At 28.0% G+C, this 23,836-nt stretch overlaps 1 protein-coding gene across 2 annotated transcripts in view; it reads right to left on the bottom strand.

Moving 5' to 3' along the window:
• LOC129960940 (uncharacterized) overlaps window positions 1–23,836 on the bottom strand; it is a 289,136-nt gene that overhangs the window by 40,915 nt on the left and 224,385 nt on the right. For both annotated transcript variants that reach the window (XM_056074692.1, XM_056074691.1), the window contains exon 9: window positions 22,798–22,862. In XM_056074692.1, coding sequence (XP_055930667.1) covers window positions 22,798–22,862 — 65 coding nt within the window. The remainder of the gene's footprint in view (window positions 1–22,797; window positions 22,863–23,836) is intronic.

Raw genomic sequence — 23,836 nt, forward strand, 5'->3', positions numbered from 1 at the left:
TAGTTATGAGAACTCGTCACTTCCTGGATAGTATAGTAATGGTACTGAAGTTGTATTGACGTTTCATCAATGATGAGACAAAACTATTTCGGGAAGGATTGACGCAGAAGCCGGTGACGATCATATTGTAATTGTCACAGTATTCATGATACTATTCGATCCGATCTTCCGATACACTGGATGAGTCAGGCCAGATAAGGCATACTGCTTTATGAATACATGCTGAGAAATTAAAATATGTATTTATTAAGTGCGAAATGTACAGAACATTTCAGATACAGGAATGTTCAAATAAAACTTCATAAAGGTTTGCGACAGAAATTCTATTAATAAAAATAATATGAAATTTTGGCAATAAATATTTCAGATGGTCTATTTTATCAAATAAAAAATGGAACAAGAATTTGGAAATAAACATTAAAATATAATATATAATTACAGAGACACGATTTTTGAGAGAAGTTTGATGATTTAAGAAACACAAGAATAAAATGTTACATGGAATGAGTTCATGTTACATAAAAGGCTAAACACTGTTGCGAAATAATAGCTGATCACCAATTTTTCGTTGAAAAGTTTTTGTACCAAATGTGTAATAACCTGAGTTATGTGAGTTAGTACAACATTTTGAATGATTTTTTTATCCTAAACGTATCGATGTTTTTAAAGTTTTGAGTTCACTTAACTTAACAACGTGCCATAATATAGTTGTCCAATGACGACGTTTAGACTAATTGTTTAAAAGAAACTTTTGCGGAGTTTTCCATTCTTTTCCACTTTCAAGTATATGAAATGTAGAGAAAGTATTGTAATCTCGATTAAAAAATCGAACTCGAGATTTTGACAAATCTCCGTGTTTCAGATCTCCCAGAATTAGAAAACACATTTTTGGCATTATGTCTGTCCGTCTGCGTATGAACACGGTAACTCAAACCCTCTTTCAATTAGAAGGATGAAATTTAGAATATGACCTTTGCACATAATTTGTCAAATTTCCGCGAAATTCATTTAGAGGAAATTTGTATTTCCGGCTGTCTAAATATAAATTATACAAAAGGAAGAGAGCTAGAGGGATAAGATTTGGCACATCTAAATTGTAGAAATCTAAAGTATAGATACCTCTGAAATGTGGAATCACATTCGTCAAGAGGTTGACCATCTATCAGTCTGCAATTTCGCAACCCACGTAAATGCTATAACTTGAAAAAGCAATGACTTAAATATATGAAATTTGATTTGTTATTTTATAACTGCGATTACAATTTTGAATCAAATCTTGATTTCAGTCGTTTGGAAAATGCGCGTCTAAGACACAAATTCAATTATAGGTATTATTAATTATATTTGCTAACATTTATCTGTTGTCCGCCAAGAATTAATCACCTAACAAAAGGGCAAAGATCGTACGGTAGATTCAGTGGAAACGCTTTCACACCAATCGTCAATGTTTCGCAGTTATTGTTTGCCAATACGGTGCAAGGCATTAAAGGACCCTAGGTCCGCAATTTTATGCGGTGAGGAAAGGGATAAATCTTTATTAGTGAGTAGACAGATTGTTTTGGGGAGACACCCCCGCTGCTTAATGGCACGAGTTGTTTTGATACTTTGATCAAGATTGCTGCTGTTGTGTAAAAATAGTTTGAATTTAATGCAAACTTTTGGCCTTGTGATGCTATGTACTGTCGAATATTTGTATTATCTTTTTCTTATTAATTGAGCAGCAAGCACATCATTTGAAATACTTTGTATTCATATTTTTTGTGCCATTTGCCTTAATAGAAATCCTTCCATATACATCTGAGATGGTGCAATTTAATTTTAATAAACCTGTATTCAAGCGTATCTAAGTATATTTTATCTTTTAAATTGGATTAATTGTTGATTATTGATTTAGTTTCAAATTTATTATGCGGCGATTCCCTACACATGTTCCGCATATCAATGTATGGAAATTAGTTTAAAGTACTGAAATGAAGCTAGTCGTTTTTACGAATTAAATTCCGGCAATTTGTAAATTTAGTCATCAAATTTTACTGATTTTTGTTATTTTTCAAGGAACTTAAAGCATTTCGTTAAAAAAAAAAACAATCCAGGATTTTATCATGCTATCATAAATCCATTTTACCATTTTCTGGATTTTCGATTTTAGTAAATTAGTCAGGAAAAAAAGATCCCTGGTATTCCATTACTACAATATAAGAAAGCCATAAATGGTTCAAAATCGACAATACAGGACATAATAAAATACTGGAAAGAAAAGAAGTCAGATAGTAAGAATTACGATTGGTATTGAGCAAATTTGTCTTTTACGAAGTTAAAGAAACTGAACTGCGGTGAAAAACATTCCTAAACGAAAATAAAAATATATCTATTGATCGACACCAAAAGCAAAAACTTTGAACTGTCTTAGAGACGTCTTTGTGTTTTTGTGAAGAAAATAAGACGATAGCAGAAGAAGGAAAAAAAGAGACGAAAAAAACTCGAAACTCGCCCAAATTTTATCTTCCGCAATCTTCCAAACTAGCCAAGTAATTGCATTAGATTATTTCTTAGTACCACGGCGTCCATACATGTGTAAAATCGAATTTCTAATTAGCTTAATGTATTACGTTTGGGAGCGCAAATGTGAAACGACAACCCATAATCGAGATGCGAAACTAAAGATAATCAATGCTTACATGAATTCGCGGTGCTTTGAAACTTCATCATATTTCATTGCCTTTTCTACATTTTAATTTCGCTGTTATTTGCTTTTCATCTTTTTTCACCTTTTGTTTCGCTTTTTCGTTAAAGGACGAGTAACTACGGCGTTCAGATCAAGCGAAGGATTTTTGTTCGTTTTAATTGAATTTCCTTCAAAATACGGGAAATTATTACAGGGATCTCATTATTGATTCTTCCTATAATGAGTAAAAGTAAGGATACCACTGATGATCAAAGTAAGAGTTTGTTTGAACATTTTCCAGACCGACCTTTTGAGATCAAAAAACAAAGTTTTTTCTTTCCTCCTCATTTAGCTCCGGAAGAAATAAAAGATTTTGTGAGGTTTTCGACTTTTCGCTAAGAAGTAAATATTAGAATTTAATGAATACGTACCCATCAAAACAGTGCAAATACTTAATGACATGTGTAAAAAAAGAACTTGTTAGGGGAAATTTCAGATTCGCATAATTAATGGAAATGCTAGGAGTGATTGATAATGCTGTGAATTATTCGACTTGGCATGAAAGTTAACTCCAATTTTCATTAAAAACCGCATGGTATTTTATTCCCTACAAACCACTGACTCAGAATTAATTTAGAAAGGCGGAAGCTTCTGAATGGGAACATTTCCCTTAAAATAAGAAAAGTAAATACAATGAATAATAATAATACGGAATTATTTATAATTTCGGAATTTTCTGGAAATTGCTTTTCTAGACCGTTGGGGAAAATTTCAGTGATATACCTTTCAAAATTTCTTAAAGGAATTTAAATGCTCTTGTTTCTAATTTTACTAATTTATGTACTGAATCAAATTAATATTTTTAATGTATTATTTTTGTCATTTTCCTTTTCCTTAATAAATATTTCAATACATTTCAGGTTGAATATAATATTTCTTAGGTTACATTAAAGATTTTTTAGCATTTTAAAATAAAATATTATTTCATAATTTAAAATATTTTTAAGGGTATAGGATAAAACAATATGCACTTATTCGACCTCTGAGATTTGTTTTCAAAACCAATGTTTTGGTCTATTCATTTGCTTAGACGCTAATTCAATCAGATTTGTCTACCTGATATGTATAAAAATCAAAAAAAAGTCATTATAAAGAGTTAATTTCAAGAAAAAAATGACAACAAATAGTTAACATATTTAAATACTCTTATATTTTAACTGTATTTTGATTTGACTTTTACTCAGTCAAATGTAATCTTTAATTGATAACAAAATAACTTAAAATTAGTTTGGTAATAACTTATGTAAGCTGAAATAATAAAAATATAAAAACATAATATAAATTAGGTACTTACAGTTATTGTAAACATTTCAAAGATATACAATTTATCGTAATTATGACTTTGATCTTGTTTCTCTTGTTCTGCTTTAACCCTTTAAAGGGCCATTTTTTTCTAGTCATATTATGTTAAAATATTTTTAGGCTTGAAATTCGAATAAGAAAAGGGATTCATTTAGCTTATTAGATAAATTTAATTTGATTAATTAATCAATTTGGTTAATTAATAATTAAGTAACAAATCAAGACACATCATTTTGTGTCAGATAAAGAACTGAAGCATCTAAGTTTCTGTCTTTCTAAAAAAAATTGTCTGAACTTATGCCAACCTACATAAATTCATACAAAGATTGATAAATTTGGTGGGAAGCATACTTCCCACATCCCTAGAAAGGGTTAAATATATTAATTCATATTTAGATTATAAAATTCAGCATTAAATTTATTTAAATGATTCATAAAAATTTGTTTCCGCTACAGAATGCTTTATAAAAGAAAGTAATTTAAGGAATTTAAGGAAATTAAGGAATTTAAGGAATTAATTAACCATCTATTCTAGAATTTCAGCCACTACCGCAAAAGCAATCTTTTTATAATTTTTATCCCGACTCTTGTTTAATCACTTCATGACTCATTTCATTAGAAATTACTCTGAAAGTCATACATTGTCCTTTTGTTTGAAAAGTAATACATCTGGATATTTTGATTTAAATTCATGAAATGTCCAAAAGACACGGACTGTCATTATTGACTCGGTTCAACTTACACCACTTTCCAACTTAACATAGCAAAACACCCCAAATATGGAGATGTAAGTTCAGACTTAATTTAGCTGGGTTTCTGAGACTGCTGCACAAATATTCAGACAATAAAATTGAATGTGCCTCGGTATAGAGAGAAAGGGGAAAAACTTTTCAGAATAAAGCAATCTCCTGTAAAGAAAGAAATTGAAAGACTCGATTGAGTATGTGGGCAATTCAGAAAGGGCAATTTCTTTCTTCAAACACAGAAAAAATATTTCATATCAAACCTTTCTTTACCAATAGTTTCAGTAGTGGACCTTACTTTGATAGAATTGGTGGGAACGCGAATTGTGGTGCACCTGTTTCACCTTTCTGCCCCTATAAAGTCACCAATCACAGAAGTTTGACGAATAAAATATCTACGATTGGAATTATTAAATGTAAACATTTTCCGGTGAATATTTTTGATCTTTTATGAAAATGCTTTTGTTCAATGAAACAATAGACGGCGTAATGTATGGATGTAAGAATGTATACGGAAATGTTTATATCGATTGTCTTTGCGTCTGTAAGTATAATTTATTTTCTCGTTTCATTTCTAATAATAGAAAAATCGTATAATAGGAAATAGGTAAATAACTTATGAGTCAGGAATTCAATTGATATTCCAAAAGTTGATTTTTTTTTTTATTGATCCTATTCAAGAATTTTGCACATGACGGACTGAGAGGCAAAGAAATTAATTAGTGCTGTAAACTAATAAAATAAGACAAATATTTATTTAAAAAATCAACTGCCGTCTATTGAATCCCATACGATTCTGTTTTCACTACAGTATCTATTTTGTGTTGGTTACGCTCATAAGGAAGAGTGATTCTATTTATTTTTTATAATGCATATTTAATGATAATATTTCTCTTTGCATTTCATTATGAATATAGGACCGGATTGGACAAATTACAGTTTTGCCATAATTTTCGTTCTTTTCATGAAAAGCTGAATAATAAATATATGCAAAATCTCAAGGACAACTGGACAAGAAAAAAACCAGCCTTATCCTAATTTTGTGCTGCCTTATTCATGGATTCTATATACAACGCAATTAGAAACAAAATATTTCGATAGTAATATTACTGATATTAGGTAGCAAATATTTATTAAAAAAAAACAATTTAATTATTTTTAAATTTATTATGCATAATTATAAACATGATGGAGGCGATTTTGGAGTCAGCAAGCCATGAAGTTATTATATTTGTTTTACTTCTAAAAATTTAACTGATGTTTATATCTAAATGAAATAACATATTTTGATTAGAAATTTATTACAAATTGATAGGAAGAAATTATTTTAACGCTCTTGCATCAAATACCTTCTAATAATTTTGCTTCACGTCGTAAATTTTAAGAGAATACTTACAAATAATTTTATGTTGGCTTCGGAAGAACGAGTGAATAAAAAAAGGGTGTTTTTTTTAATCAGTTACATTAAAATTAATCATTAAATAATTCATTTGAGTAAGGTTACTATAAGCCAATAAATCTCGTGATAATAAGTAGAGTGTAATAAGTTAATTTTAAACTGCAAATGATGCTTCTACCATTTATATGATTACATTTAAGTATCATAAAGGTAGTAGCTTTGACTGTCAGTATTGATATTGATGCACTATTGATAGTGACCTGTTTTTAAATTGAAATCTGTGAATGAATTATAATTTTGGACAGTCATTCCTGTTGAAATCGAATAATTTATTAATAGATTTCAGCTGGGGGATTACGCTAACACTTTTATCATTATTTACATGGCTCTCGTGAAAAATTGAAAAGTAATTATCTCGCAAATTAACTTTTAAAGAGAATACAAATGATCTGTTTGACTAGCTAAACATTGTTTTCAGTAAAACTAAGTGTTTCCTTCAAAAAGTCAGCGCATATCATACATAGAAGGTAGCGACAGACCTTATCTGTTAAAAAACAAGTTTTCGATAGCACTACATTAGTTTTTAGCACGAAGTTGCGATTTTGAGTTGGAAACCGATCAATTTTACACGCAGAAAGCACGTCATGCTCAATTTTTCAGTGGCACACATTCGCCTACCAGCGCCAGGCAACATTTCTTCGTTCAGGCACATTAGAGATAGTCAAATTACGTGATAACACGCAACTCGTATACACGCAAGAAATTCAATTTAGAACTTGAGCATATCGCCTGGTATGCATGGCTATGTAGTTTTTTTTCCCCTTCTTTTTTTCCCTTCTCTTGTTCTTCCTATTTTTATTCTATTCTTCGTCACGGTAGAACGTTAAGTCCTTAATAATGTGCTCTGAAAACCGATGATTCTCCGAAATGGTTTTTTCAAGGGGCGGAGTCTTGTGCCTTTTACGACAAGTTTGGATTTCGGTGAATAAACAGCGTAGGTTCAAGGAACTAATCAATCAATTACCAGATGTGCTAATCAATCAATTACCCTATGTCATGTAGTAAAAGATACGGTTAGTATTTTTCTTCTAGTAAGGAGGGAAGATGAAAAATGATGTAAAAAAAGTAGTTAGGGAAAAATCTATTTAATTTCAGGCCTGTAATACACGATATCGGCAATACTACGGTAGTTATTGCAATCTCGGGCCAGCGAATAAAAAAGAAATACTTTTTTAAACTTCAAAATAACGATTTGTGGTTGTATATTTTAAAAAACAGGCTTCGTGGTAATTAATTATCGTAAATATATGTTTGTACCCCGTCAACGAATTTGATTTAAGAGTTTTCGGTGAAGAAAATTAGTAAATATCTTATCACTTTTAAGTTTTCTTTTTAAAAAAATGCAAATTTATTAAACTTTGCTAACACTGGAAGTAGCATAGACTGGAAAAGGGTTTTTTCTTAAATATTAATGGAAAGCTATATTTAAAAATCCTTTTTTTGCAATTTAAATGAATTATGGATTACCAATAATTATGACTGGATACATAAATTGAAATCCAGATTTAATTTGTATATTGAAAAGTCAAAAATTGCTACAGTATTCTAAGATGAATTATCCTGATTTAATTGCAAAATTTTACCAATATATATTCAAAATTGAAAAGAAGCGCTTTGATCATGAATTTAAAATTGATATTTTGCAAATCACAATAAATAAAAAAAAGTCATTTATTACTGAACAAAAAGTGATTTCTCATGGTTTTGAAAAAGTAATTACCAAATATTCCCTTTCATGGAAGATTTTAATTTTAGAGATTATGATGGCGGTTTTTAATCTTCAGTTTATGGCATAAATTTGTGATGTTTTTAAAAATTTTCTTTTATTGTATATTTTTTATTTATTTCTTTTATTGTGTAAAAGAAAGGTAGAAAGCGTAAACTTATATATATATATTATTTTTTTACGAATATACTGTATTAATACGGTCATTTAAATTATTTTCTAAAAAGCAAGTTCTTTGAAATCCTAAAAGAAGATGCTTTGAAAGTCTAAATTCCATTTTTTTTTTTTTTTGGATTGATATTCTTTTTAAATGTATTTACGGAAACATCTGATAATACCCATTGAAGTTCCATTCTTTTTTTTCCAAAAGACGAAACATTTTCTGTCTCGTGTGGAATATAATTATTTTGAAATCTAGAAAAATAAATCACCTTTAATATTTATCTAATTGTAAATTTTTTATGATTATCCTTCTTATCTTACTGTTTTCTTAGAAACTTTAAGATTACTGCTAATCATAAAAAGCTTTTCGAATAATTATCAGTTTTCTACAGTTTTAATCTTTAAGATAGTCAAACTGTCATCAAGTAGGGTTGAGTATTCCACTTATATTTTTGTGCGAAAGGAATAAATAGTCAGCTTGTAAATATTAAAAAGTAACTGACCAATAAGTACTACTTTCACGATCAGAACTTTTCAACGATATTCAGCATTTAAATCAAATAAAGGTGTAGTTACGAGGAAAATTAGAGGGCTTAGATTACTTTAGAATTGTTTGGCATAATATTTTCTTTTACTGAAAAATAACTCAATAAGGTAAATATATTGTATATAATTATTGTATATTTTAATAAAATATGTAAGAGGAATTATATACAATAAAAAATCTTTTTGTTGATCATATATTGGTGATTTAATTTTTTAAAAATATGCGAATTTTATAGAGGTTATCCTGTTCCCAATATTATTGTTTTAAATAATATATGAATATTAATTTTTAGTAGTAAAATTAATAATAAATAATAAATTTTATAATTCTATTTTTAAATCATGTTGTTTTATGTCATTAATATGTACTTAATTTTCAGTTTTAAATAAAATTATTTTTTTTTACTATCACATGTTTTTTCGCAAATAAAAAGTGCAGACTTTTCCATAGTTAACTACATTATTCTAAGACAATGCCATTCTGATAATTTTAATAAAATGAAGAGTCAAAATCATATGAAAAAAATCTACTTTTAATATACTAACTTTAATTTGAAATCATTTGAACTTACCAAATTATAATTTCCCATTTGTTGATTACATAATAGCATTGAATTCAGCTAATAGCACTGTTTTTAAAATGCAGTAAATTCACAATGTTTATAAGATATCAAATGGACAGACAAAATTAAAAATTAGATTTAAAAATATATGTTATGAATAAAACACCATAGCAAAAATAAATGATACCACTTCACTGATTTATTGAAAATATAACATGCAATACTGAGTGACATTTGTGTAGAAATAACATTGTTATCGCAACCCAAACACCATACAAATAATTCTGTATGAAAATGTAGCGTGTTATTAATGGAGACAGCAAAAAGAAAAGTTCAGGTGGATGAAGATTCTTATCTGGCTAGTAGTTTAGCTCACAATGCGAGCGGCAGAATCAATAAATACATCCAAAACAAAGAATGTCATAGGTATGTATTTAAACTGACAAAGCGGAACCGCATGACAGGTTTTGTCCACTTGCAAAGGTTCACATACATAATTAATAAAACGTCTTGCATAATCATAAGTAGCTGGGGAACAGAGTTCTGAATGTTAAAGTAGAGGGATGATTTGGATAATGCATACTTTTCACATAAAAAGTCATTTCAAAACGTGATAGGTGGAACGAAAGGAATTTTAAATGACGGATAATCAATAAAATTAAACAAATATCTTTGTATCTTATCTAGGTGGGATCAAAGGCCAGACGTGAATGGGGGAAGTAGATTGACTAGAAGAGAATGGTAAATTTTTTCATAGAAAAGGAGAATGGCCATAGCATGTAGCTTCAAATAAAAATAAGAATAAAAAAAGAATAAAATAAGAATTAAAATAGTGAAATGTGATCACATAATAAGACATAGATTTGAACATGGTAAATATTTGCTTTACAAATAAATATAAGATTTACAAGATCTAGAGTTAATAGCAAATTTAATGGTTGGAACACTGCCTAGTGAGTTTTGATTTCGAGAGAGATGGCCAAAAAACTTAAGCTTTCCAAGAAAAAAAAATTACCACCATATAAGAGTTACAAATGTCGAGTTCATTTTCAAATTTACTAGCTTTTAGAGGAGAAAAATAGTAAGTGTTTCCTACAATAAATAGCCAAATTTCATTAAACCCTGTTCCATTGTAAGTATTGAATAATTCTGCAACGAATTCTTTGAATCTATTTAACATATACATTCAATGATACTGAAAACCATTTATAACGCCTTGATATACCAATTGTTATTGAGTACTGGAACTAAATGGCTAGAAACTAAGTAAAGATAAACCGATTTAAATTTTGAAAATAAATGTCGCTTGAGTAGAGTAGATATTTGCACGTGTTTACGATTTTTGAAATTATTTGTTAAACCTTTTTTTATTAAAAAAAATTATATTATTTTTATAATATAGCCTATTTTCATATGTTTATGATTTTTGAAAATAATTATTCCATCTTATTATTTTGTCGTTTCAAAGCATTCAACTTATATTTCAATAAAATTATTTTTAAACTGAACAGCAAAATATTCTGCTCCATGTAAAATTAAAATGCTCCATTAAATTAACATTAAATGCTCTGCTCCATTAAATTAAATCAAGTACAATTGTTTTACTTTGGTTGTTCTATTCTGTGTTTGTGTATCTTATTAAATTATAATTTACAAGCATAGTATCTGGATTCATGATTGTTATGTGGATGCATTAATTGAGGATATAGTTTCAGAAATGAGACACAATACCATTTCATCTAAATTAATATTTAAATCGCAGAGGAATTAAACTAATGTTTGTACTTTACTCATTCAAGTTTTAAAAGCTTATTATATTTAAGAAGTATAAAAATTTCAAATGATTAAGCTTGAATTAAAATGCAAGACAAATAAATTATTTCTATGTTTTCTGAAATGCCAATTTTATCAAGAAGTCCTTCACTTTTTGCTCATTTTTCACGACTCTTCTGTAACACGTAAGATACTTTCTTTGATCATTTTAAAACTTAAGTCTTTACATCATTATCATGTATTAAATGAAAAATTAGGGTTCTCTTTGTTAAATTACTTTGGAAGCATGAACCATTCACTAATTTCAGGACGAATATCGATGATTTTTTATACAATAGAAATATGCACATCATTCTAACAATCCTTCAATAAAGCTTTCTTCTCTTATTTTCCTTAAATCCTCAAATGTAATTTGTTTACGAAATATTTTTTACTTGATGCTCAAACAATGTTTTATTATTCATCAACCTAGTCCTTTTGAAGTGATGCTAAGTAAAATTAGCTTTATCTTTTCATTTGTAAATATAGCTTGATTTAATTAAGTTCAGTGCAAACATTCTTTTCGTAGCTAACCAGGATTATCTCCAAATTAAATCAAAATTACTGGCTTCAGATGATATTTTCATTCAAGTGAAATGAAAATGTAACTATTTTATATTATGGACATTATGCTATTTGGACAACAGTAAATACGATTACAAATATCTCATTTTCTTCTACTAATGCAATATATAACAAAAAATATAAAATAATTCAAGGTAAGAAAAATTCTGTTTTTCCGCTAAAAAAGGAGTTACAGATTTATCGATAAATTAAAAAAATAACAATACTTATTAAAATTATTTTTAAAAACATCACCCTTGTCAAATGAAAAAATAAAATACATAATATGCTAATTTGGATATCACATAAGAATATTGTAAATAATAAAACATAATTTCTCGGTTTTGCAAGTTAAGTAGATGCAAAACAAAACTAAGGCTTTTGAATTTATTTATCTACCAATCGAAGTTTTCTTAGTAGCAAAATTATTCAAAATAATTTATATAGTAATATTTGAAAATCATTTAAAGCGTATCGAAGCAATTTTCAAAAATATATATTTAATCAAAAGAAGAAATAAAGGAAAGTTTTGCAAGAACCTTTTGAATAAAACTAATTTTACATTTCTATAAAACTGAATTTTTTTTTATTATTTAAATTTCAAGAATAAGGTAATAAAATATGGAAAATTTTATTTGTCATTTATGAAACTATTTCATATTTTTTAAGGAAAGCATTGTAAACAGTGATTTAAATCTTAATGAATTTATTTCAGGAAAGCTTTTATTTACATCCTTATGAACTTGTATCAGAAATACATTCGTATATCTTTTTTAATAATATTTAAAATGCTCAAAAATATATTTCCTTCCCTGAAATTTTTTTTTCTGAAATTTATGCAAACTGAAAGAAAAAATGAGGAAAATCAATTCATTCTTCCAAAAATCAAATGAATTGTGATGATAGATCCTTGGATAAATACAGTTCACAGACATCAACAAAGAAAATTTTTAATTATTTTTTGTTGGATTTTGTTACTATTAAATTGTAAATAACCTATACTATTGGATTTTGTTACCATTAAATTGTAAATAACCTATACTGTTGGATTTTTACTACACAGATATTTAAAAAATTATTACGAAAGGAAGTGTCCTTTGATTTATTTACAAGTTTCAAAATAATGAAATATTCTAAACTTACTTATATCCTTGTAATTTTCAGGTTAAATTTACTAATAACATTTAAATATTATTATTTCATTCAACACTTTTGGGAGAACAATAATTTAGACTATCGATAATAGATTTACAACTTCAAAAAGGACATGTAAATGATTGAAAGTTTAAAATTCCCCATCAATTAAAATACGAATCAATCACGATTATAAAGTATATTCTATGTGCTCGATGTAGAAAAGAATGAAAAACAAAATATATAATTGAAAAAAAATTATGAGATACATTGAATGAGCTATTATTTAAACTTTTATTATAGTTTTATAATCGCTACCTTTATTTTATTTTAAATGGTTAATATCAAGATGCCTTTATTATACATAACAATTGATAATTAACAATTTCCATAATTTGTTCCAGGTCGTGAATATCATCATAGTGACTTTTTAATTTACCGTATAATTTATTATTATAAATATTAGGGAATCAGAGAATCAGGTTTTTCTTAAAGGAACTACTGCGTTTTCCTTCTCATAAAATTTCCTAAACAAAATTTAAATAAATAAATCGATTTGCGGAAAAGTGAGTTCTGCAAATATTTAAAATAGTTTATTGTTGTTGAAAATGCATAAGGCTGCCAAATTCCCAAACTCTAACACATTAAGAAATGAATATAATATCAATTGCAAGGGCTCATCTTTATAAACATAAAGAGAATGAAGTTAAAAACTGTGCTCACATTGTTAATGCCTGTAAAATAATACAAATAAAATGTCTTAATTCAAGTATTTTTTAATTGATTAGCTAAAATGCGATATGAAATATAACCCTTTAATTTAATGCGTTTATTTTAAAATTAGTACGTATAGCTTTAATATTCTGTTCATTAATTTCTCCAGAGAAGTTAGTTACCCCAAATGAAAGTAAGTTGGAAGCATTTGGACCGTATTTGCCTCAAGTACTTTAATTACGAAACAAATTAATATTTCTCTTAAGTCTGGTTTTTGGGCCTAATGTAATAGGGGTATTTTATATATATATTACAAAACAAATTAAATCAAATAAATCATAAGGGAATGTAGAATTTTACAATTCTGATTGAACAAGCATAAATTTTCAAAATTAACTTAAGAGTGGAAAAATATAAATGCTGAGCACGTAAACACTAAAGCTGACACATAATGGCAATGATTTTTATTTAATAAATACTTTAAACCAGATTGAATGAAAAAAAAGGCTTTATCTAAAAGAAATTTTAAGCCCTGAAATGAAAATAAAATAACAAAATTTCAAAAGAGTTTAATATTCTAAAAGAGTGCAATTTATTCATAGCAATGCAAGCAGTTTCGAAATGACTCGTTTTGCAATAAACTTGTACTTATTATACTCCATGATTAATTTTTACATATTAATCTAAGTAGATTATTTATAAAATTTCTCTAAAATAAACGATCTTAAGTTTACTCTTATTTTATGTAAATATTATGTACAAAATATAATTAGAATTCATTTATCTTTCAACAATGCATTCTCTATAACAATAATCATAAAACGTTCTTTGAGACTTAATGTAATTAATTTAATTGCTAATATACTTTCATTTAAAAAGAAATACTTTTTATGTTACAGTTTACATTTGATAATTAAGCCCTCAAGATTATAAAAATCATACCATTGTTATATTATTTACTTTAAAATAAATACAGACAACGTAAATATTAATAAAGAGTACATTATATAAGGAATTTAGTGAGTAAAAATTGGACGAGCTAAAATTACTGTTGTTTAAGTAATTTTTTTTTGAAAAACTGTTAAATTTGAAATTACAGTCAGTTCAAAAATCCAGTTCAATTCGACCCATGTATTGAATCTGGTTCCAAGTACCCCTCCTTCCCTACATTAAAGTGATAACTACAGAATTTTTATTCCTGAATAATACAGTACTTATTTTCAATATGCTAATTTTTGGAGAAAAAAAATAAAAAAAGACCGTAATTTTAATATTGACTTTTGCTGTACGACAATTTAAATTCGATGCATTCCATATCATAATTACAACCTACTGCGCATTATAAATAATAGAAAATCAAACAGGAATTTCATAGAGTCTGTGACTTTGGGAAATGTTCATTTCTTTGTTTTTGGAGTGTTAATGTCTTTTTTTTGCAAGTATACCTCCTTAATAGCGTTCATACATATCTTAATATCGCTATATATTTAAAAAACGATTATATAATTACTTTATTTTTTAAAAGAATTGTATTCAGATTCAAGTTTTTTACTGTCCTTGGCTTATGAAACTCTTAATTGGAAAGTGATGTATGAAGATTAAAAACATTAAAGAATGATATGTTAGTTTTGGCAAGAATTGCTCTTGAATAAAGCAGAATTTATTAGTTTTGGAATTTATAAAAACTCATTATATTCAACCTAGAGAATATTAAGTTAAAAAATATTTTATAAATATTATAATTTTGCACGAATTCCATGTCTTAATCTATAATAATTCTTTAATAAAAATTTCAAAGCTAGCCGCCTTTGACTATCAATTAGTTGTTGATTACGATTAATTTCAATTAATTATCCTATGCATAACTTGAAGCGTATGTTTCCTTAGAAATTAGTCTTAATCATCAAACTGTGATAAGGAATAAAGCCAGTTGGCTTTAATAAACTTGTAGCTGTTATGCTTATTATGCACCGAAACCCTCTTCATGGAGTCCAGTTTCGTAATACCACAGTGCCATGAAAAGTAGTAATCTCTCTTCTAATTGTACGTTATCTTTCCCGATGCTATAACTCTATATTTTAATTCCTCATGTAAACTGTACAAATCTTAAACATAATCTTTTCTCTTTAGATATCAAGATTGGAAGAAAATCGCTCTGGTATGCGAAACAATGAAATAGGTTTGAGTTTCATGACAACAATGAAAATATTGTTTAAAATTATGCATAAAAATAACTGAAAGTCAAAATACAGAAAAAAATAACGGGACAATCAATGGCATCGATATTAGGATTTTTTTTAAAATTTAAATCAGTGTGAAATTATTTTTGTGCAATAATGTTTTCTACAATAATTGCGAAAGGAACTCTAAAATATTGTCTGTTTTATTAATCAAAATTCTGAAATAATTTCCAAAAAAATTGCTCTAAGATGAAAATGCTGATTTCTGCAAGATATATTTTTGCAAAATTCGATGCTTCTAGGTCAACTGGTTTGTTCTATAGTGTGGAGACACATATTCTCCTTTATCATTTATTTCCATTTGTATTATCACTTTTGATGTGATAGATATTTGGTATATTATATTTCAAGAGTTTTCACATCGTGAAAGTCCTGCAGTACAGGTTTCGATATTCTCTTAAGTATATCTAAATGATGCTAAAACATGACAGCACAAAAAATAGTTTTAGGAAATTTTCATAAAAAAAATTTCAACTTGAAGACAATTTAAATTTGATGGTCAAAGTTTATGATGATAAACTTGGAGTAATGGTCTAGTCAAACGTATAAATAGCCGTAGGGAAACAGTTAAAGGACGTTATTATGCACAATCAAAAACAATAAGACATTTGAAAAGAGATGCAAGTCTTGCGATAGGAGTATAGGTCCCACATGAGCTCTCAGAACCAAATCGTTAAGTCCAAGTATTTTTGGAAATGTTCTTATCATACAAAACAAGCGAAATCTTATTATTAAGATGAATTGTGATGCTATAGTAGGTGAATTTCTTATGCTAGTATAATATAAAAAATATGAGCGAAAACAAATTATATTTGTATTCAAAAATTAGAAATAAATAAAAAGATATTTCTTTGGACATGGAGAGAAGATGAGTAATATAATATATTTTAAGCGCTTAGAGAATAACCAACCTATCTAACCACAAAAATAGTCATTAAAGACCGCCGACATTACATCCACACTATATATATGCTCATATTACATGAAAAAATGAATGAGAACATAAGGAGAGATGATTTGTATGGAAAAATTTGTGTAGCTGAAAAGATGCTTTTTTGCATACTATGTGAAAATCTGGAACACATTGAGTTATGATGAATTTTTCTAAAGAAATGAAATATTTAATTGTGCAAGTAGGAATTAAAGATGGCTTCCATTACACTGGTAAAAAAATCAATTGATTATCACATGCTGAGATAAATTTCAAACCTTTTTAGAACTCTACAGATTATCCTTTGCTTTATTATTAGATTGTAAAAAAATAAAATGGAACCAAATTTCATAAAGCAATTCATATGAATTATTCATTTCGATTTTTTTAACCTTTATTCGAGTACATACACCATTTGCATATAAACAACAAACATAAAAAAAACACCTGAATTTTGTTAAATTTTAAATGCTAAGAAAACGCGATCAATTAAAGAATATCCCATGAACTAAACGATAATGCAATTATACGTTCATGTTGCAAATGAACCGTAATCACCTATTTTAGAGCACTATCATTTATTCACTGTAAATTTAAAATGCTATATTCATAAAAAAAAAAAAAAAAAAAAAAAATAGCGGCGCGTTTCCATCGCCAGTACAATATAGTAGAGCAATTTAATCATAGTTTTCAGTTATTAAAACGCGACACATATGGGGAATATACGTATGAAACATTGCGTTAATATCCTCTCTTTACGATTTTCTGTTGATATGCAATTCACAAATAGATTCTAGTTGCTCTGCAAATGACCCTGTTCCAGAATATTAGTCGCTGGTAAAGAACCGTGTGTAACGCGTAGCTTCATGAGATCAGATTACGCTAAATCTCTCACCACACTAAATAGATTGATATGGATATTTTCTTTGAAGTGTAAAATTTCTGTAAGGTATTGATTTTCATCTCATAGTAGCTTTATTATTCGGAAAATTATCTTCAACAATTCCCTGTATGACCTCTTAGCAACCAATATACCAATAGCAGAGCTACCAACCAACACCAACAGAAGATGTATTGTTTAAAGAAATAATTAATTTGCATCTTATAAATGCGTAGTAAGTAGTAAACGCGAAAGAAAATTTTCAGAATATATCAATAAAAATGAATACATAGTTAATATATAAATGTTACAAAAGTAAAATGTACTAAAGCACCAATGTTTCGTTGGACCGTTAATCTTTATCAAATGAGTATCAGAATGCAATATTAAGCAAATATTAAAAAAATCGCTTGTTTTGAACTGTTTCTCGTAATAAATTAAAATAATTTTGCACAGACCCTTCACTAGGATCTCTCTTTGTACAGACAATAGTGTGATTTCATTATTGCTCTTGATCATGAATGCTATATCCTCATTTTAACATGATAATGATTCTGGTCTAGTATACTTTCGACTAACAAATTTAACACACTGCTTAGTTGTTATATGCTCGCTTAGAAAGAGTTTTTCAAAATTTTAATTATTAGTAAAAATTTAACTAAAAATTAATCAAAATTTGAGCACTAATAATCACAAAAACAATCTTTATATAACTTTAAATTTAAATAATAGCTTCTGAGTGATATCAATTTTATCTCCGTGTAATTTTGTGTTAATATATGTTCAGAATTAATTTGAAATGTATCTTATAATAAAGGCTTTTTGTTGTTGTGATGGAATTAAAATAAATTTTATAGTTCTTCATCAAATCTTTCACTCTTTTGTTTTCGTTAATGCCAGCGTTGTGATAAAAAAAAAAAAAGTACTTTGGCTATAAATTTTGCACCAGAAATATTACTTTTGGTTTTATTAGCATGGTTATGTTAATGAAGCTGGTATTTTTCCTGTCAATTGCATTAGTTAAAAATAATTACTCGCAAAATATAATGAACGATTCATATAACTCTACAGTGAGGATTCGATAATTTCCATTTCATGTTATTTCACATACTTCCAGGAAAACCGTTTTGTTGTTAAAGAGTTAAGATAAATGAATACAAGACAAATGAATTAAGCTAAAACATTATCATGCTACTTTTTTCGACCTAGAAAATGAAAGCTCTATATTTTGCTTGTTGGTTGCAATGGTCGGATGCTAGAGTCTAAATTTCTTGGCCAGACAGTACGGAAATACAGATCGATTATCAAAAATACGGCGTGAAGGGAGACCTGATACATATTATCTCCTTCGTGAATCCGGTGGGAGTATGAGTGTCTTCTTCATTTTCCACTTCGCAAAATTACGGTGTCTGATCCAAAATAGCTCTCGAAAAGCTTCAAAAAATAATTACTCTGTCTGTTACATGTACTTTAAAGTTAGAGCCGGTTGTATCAAAAATAATGAAGATAAATACTTCTATTTGGTGGTTTAGTTTTACGAGCCCAAAAAAGCTGGGACATATAACACTTTTTAAATGTTTCTAGTTATTTGAGAAACTTGATGGAACAGCCACCATTATCAAGATGGAGTTAAAACCGCTAGCAGATTTTGTGAAATTATTTTTAACACATGATTTGTTTTAACATAGTTTATAAGCATGATTCAGTTTCTTTTAATTAGTTATTCGGTTATTTTTAATATTGCTTTTCGTTGTTATGCAATTTCAATGTCGAAAAGGATTTAATATTCTTTAGTAATAGATTCATTGTACTATTAAGCAGAAAATCGTAAAAGTATTATTACAAAAATATTCTATGCTTTGTTATTTAATTTCGTCTCTATATACGTTTTTTTCAAAGATAGTTAAATATAAATAGCTGCAAATATAATTATATGAATATACTAGCATTCCTTTTTACGTAGGCATCATTGAGGCCATATATTTAGTCCACATTATTTATTATTAGTAATTCACCACTAAAAGTTTTGTTTCTATTTTCATATGTTTGTGTTATTTAAGGTACATTTAAGTTTTTTTATTATTATTTTTTATTTCTCTCTGCTTTCAAAATGGGAATGTTTTAACAGATCCTTTCATAGTAAAAATATCAGGGGATAGATTCGATTTATACTAATAATTCCTTCATGTCATGAGGTTATGCTCATTGGTTTGATTATAGAATTAATTTAATGTAATACTAGAAGCGAGGTAATTTATAAATGGAAGGGAAAATTTAAAAAGGATACAATATGATGTAAAAAAAAGGATAGATGCTCAATGTGAGGCATAACATATGGATATGGATTTGAGTCATAAATCGGTCATCTTTTTAATTATAAATATAAACTGTGAAAGACATTTTTCATGCCATGTTTGAAGTTGATTTTTTTTACTCAAATCTCACTCATTTAAAGAGAACATAAAATTAGGGCTGCAGCCAATTTCTTATTCTGGTTGCAAATCATTCTTGATGTTATATGGCAATTAGAAGGAATATTTATTACCAAATAGGACTGAAAGAAAATTTAAATCATAGATTTAATTATCTATTCGCTAAATAAAATATAACTGAAATTAGCCTTTCATTGAGCTTATTGATACATAAAATTACCAGGAGAAAACTACTATATTAATTCTAGAAATTCATTAAATACGCGTTGAAAATTACTTTATACTCGAACGCATCCCGGATTAGGAATGGTTTTTAAGTATGTAAATTCAGTGCCCATCGGTATAGGTATCATTAGTCAACCATAATGAGCATAAACCACTTTCCGCACCATTAATGCGTTATTTTTCATAAAATATTTCACCCGAGTGTATTGAAGAACATTGTAGCCCATGCCAGAAGAAAATAAGCAGAGTTTCTTTAAAATTGAAATCGATGCCATACATTTTCGTTTTTACTCAGATTAGCGAGACAGCTCCCATATTTCAAAATGCCAGATAGTACCATCGAATGGACCAGTTGACGATCAACGGACGGTTAATCTAAGTATCCTCCTAAATGCTCTAATGATGCTGCAAAATGGCACGCATTAGGCAAATTTTCGAATCAACCAGGAAACTGCTTACACTAACGTGGCAGGGAGTTTATCGACGTCTAGACCGGCTGAAAGTAATTAAGGCCGTTTTGGTAGGTATATATGCATTAGATGAAACTTACCTGTCTGGATTTCAATAATATGGCTCCCTTGCTGAAGAAAAGAATTTTTGGGAAAGAAACCATAAATGGGTTGTAACTCACTTCAAAGCTTTGACTGCTTGTTTTTTTTACTGAATTAGCACACAGCAAAAATTGATAAAACAATAAAAATGCCATTTTTAGGTTTTATGGTATTAATATGCATTATTCTAGAAAAATTTAAAATTGACTGATTAATACCGTTATTTTTATTTTCTCATAAACGGTGTATATAGAAAGTATTGAAATCGTTAAACAATTTTCAGGCATTCCTGAGTTCGACTTTTTTTTTTTTTGACATTTTGTCTCTTTGTTTATCCACTTGTCTGTCATTCTTTCTGTTTGTGAATCGCTTCAAAATCGCTTTCAACTAGATGAATTAAAATTTAGTATAGAGTCTTTATGCTAAATTTGTAGAGTTCCATCATATTTTGAGTGAAATTCATTCAGAGGGAATCTGTTTATCCGGCTGTATCTGACTGTATAAGCTAGCAAGATACTTATAAAATGAGGAGACCCATATAAATCAAATTTAGTACACAGATTACACATCTAATATGTAGATTTCTATCAAATTTGGAACCACATCCGTTAAAGTGTTATCCGTCTGTCTTTCTTTACTTTCACTTTCATGTAAACGTGATAACTCTTAAATGCAATAATTTAAATATATGAAATTTAGTATGTGATTTTGTGACTACAATTGTGGCTGTGAGTCAGTCAAATTTTCGTTTCAATCGGTTGAAAAGAATGATCATTTAAAATACAAATTCTAATGCTAGATTCAAGCATTAGAATTAGTATTTTAATAGATACAAATCTATATTTCGTATCTAAAGATCTATATTTCGTATCTACGGTTTGCTAATGCTATGAAAGGGATTCACGGCCTTTCTTAAGGTCCGGAATTTTACGCGAGAATGGGGAAGTGGATAACACATTTATAGAAAGTATGCAAGAAAGATTTTAGGAGACCGCAACCGCTGGTTTCAAATGGATACTGGATAAATGCATTTTTTCATGTGCAGACTTCTTAAGAAGGCTACACATTACTTAAGACAGGGTTTTGCATAAGAGTATATATTTGCAATAGATAAAAATATTTAAAAGATAAAATCTGGCTTGCAATTTGGAAATTCGAATATGATTTAGATAAAATTGTGAACAATGTCCTTGATCCAAAACACTGTTCACAGTTAGAAATGAATGTGAGGCATCGGCAATAAACAGCGAAGTTCGAGCTTTCAAAAAAACAATGCAAGGGTTCATTATTGGTATATTATACTGCAATAATTTCGAAAAGAAAATACAATAAGAAAATGAGCAGATTTTCTTAAAAATTGATACTATTAGTATTGCTTTGATTTTTTAGAGCGTTTCCATATTTCATAATACAAGATACTGATCCCTCAAAATGGACCAACTGATGATTACCGTATTTAATTGTCTTTTCTAAAAGCTCTAATGATGTATTAAAACAGCAACATTAGGCAAATTTCCGATTCAACCAAAGCAACTGCTTACCGTAAAGAGGTAGGGAGTTAGGGTCATTTTGGTTGTTTCGTATGCATTAGATGGAACTTTATTTTCTGTCGATGAAAAGAGAAAGTTAAGTTAAAATAGATAAAGAAAACCATTTGTTAAATTGTTGCTTCTATGACGCATGCTACGTGAGGAGACTAAAGTGAGTAATTGCTTTTTTATCGTATGAGTAATGGAATGATTAATCAGCGTAATGCTCCACTGTTCTACAATTATTATCTTCCATTCAGTTAATTATTTATAAGTTAAAATAAGTTAAATTGCAATCCGTTTTGTACTTTTCGGTTTCACTAAAAACTACCATATTTCAATTCTGAATCTTAGTACTATTCGAATGGACCAGTTGACTTTCAACGGATTGTTAATCTAAGCATCTTCCTGAATGTTCTAATGATGCTTTAAACGCATTAGGCAAATTTTCGAATCAACTAGTACACTGCTTTCACTAACATAGCAGGGAGTTTATCGATGTCTAGACAGGCTGAAAGTAATTAAAGCCATTTTGGTAGGTATATTAGATATAACTTACCTGTCTGAATTTCAATTATATGCTTCTCTCGCTGATGAAATGTCAAGCAAACAAAGCCGTTTGAGCTGTGAAAAAAAAAGAAGAGCTTATTCAGCTGCTCAATATACATAAAACAAATTCAATTAAACTAGTAATTACAGAAACCATTTTTATCGCTTGTGTGCCATATGTAATTTGATATTAATGAAGTGAGAAGTTGTTGTTTTATTGGACAGATTATCAAAATATGTATTTATTATGATTTTGTCAATTTAAAAAATTTAATATTTCTTAATTATTTAATCATTCTTTCGAAAGGAAAATGAAATTTATTGTTAATAGTTTTATAAGATTGATACAATTATATAAGATTCTAAGCATGAATCAACTGCCATTTGTCCTAAAAAGGAAGAATTTATTCATGTTTGCAATAAGAAAAATACAAAATTAGTTACTTTTGCAATAAAGCAAGCTTTCAGTTCCAATATCACTATGACACCGTGTGTTAGATGAAAAGATTAACATTAATAATTTTTTTATGAAATAGATTATCTAAGAAATTCATTCATTTTAGCCTACCCCTAGTAAATTACGTTATTTCATCCTGTTTAACATTTCTTATTCTGTAGATTAATGTGTATTTTTTGTGCAAAAATAATATAAGAAATAGAAATAAAAATCTTTTAAATATGAATCAACACTAAACACATATTTTTTTAGTGATATGAATGATTTATTTTCTTTAAATTCAAACTGAATTAAAATGACAATAATTAAATCATTTCATTTAATGTTTAAATTGCGTGTACCCTTCTTTATTATTTAGGTATTGAGAATTCAGCAAATAACTCTCTATTTAATGAGCTAATAGGAAGGAAAATGTATCTGCAAAGTTCTGAAACTCTGTAAATCGTGTGATATATTTTGAGAAATTTTGAAAAAAAGGTTATTAAACTAGAAATTCTATTATTTAATGTAAATGTCAAAATTTTATTGCACATTCAATATCAGTAATAAAAGAACTTCTTTCTGCTAGATATTAGAATGTCAAAAAAACGGT

The sequence above is a fragment of the Argiope bruennichi genome, chromosome X2, assembly GCF_947563725.1.
Source record: "Argiope bruennichi chromosome X2, qqArgBrue1.1, whole genome shotgun sequence".
Lineage (NCBI taxonomy): Eukaryota > Metazoa > Arthropoda > Arachnida > Araneae > Araneidae > Argiope > Argiope bruennichi.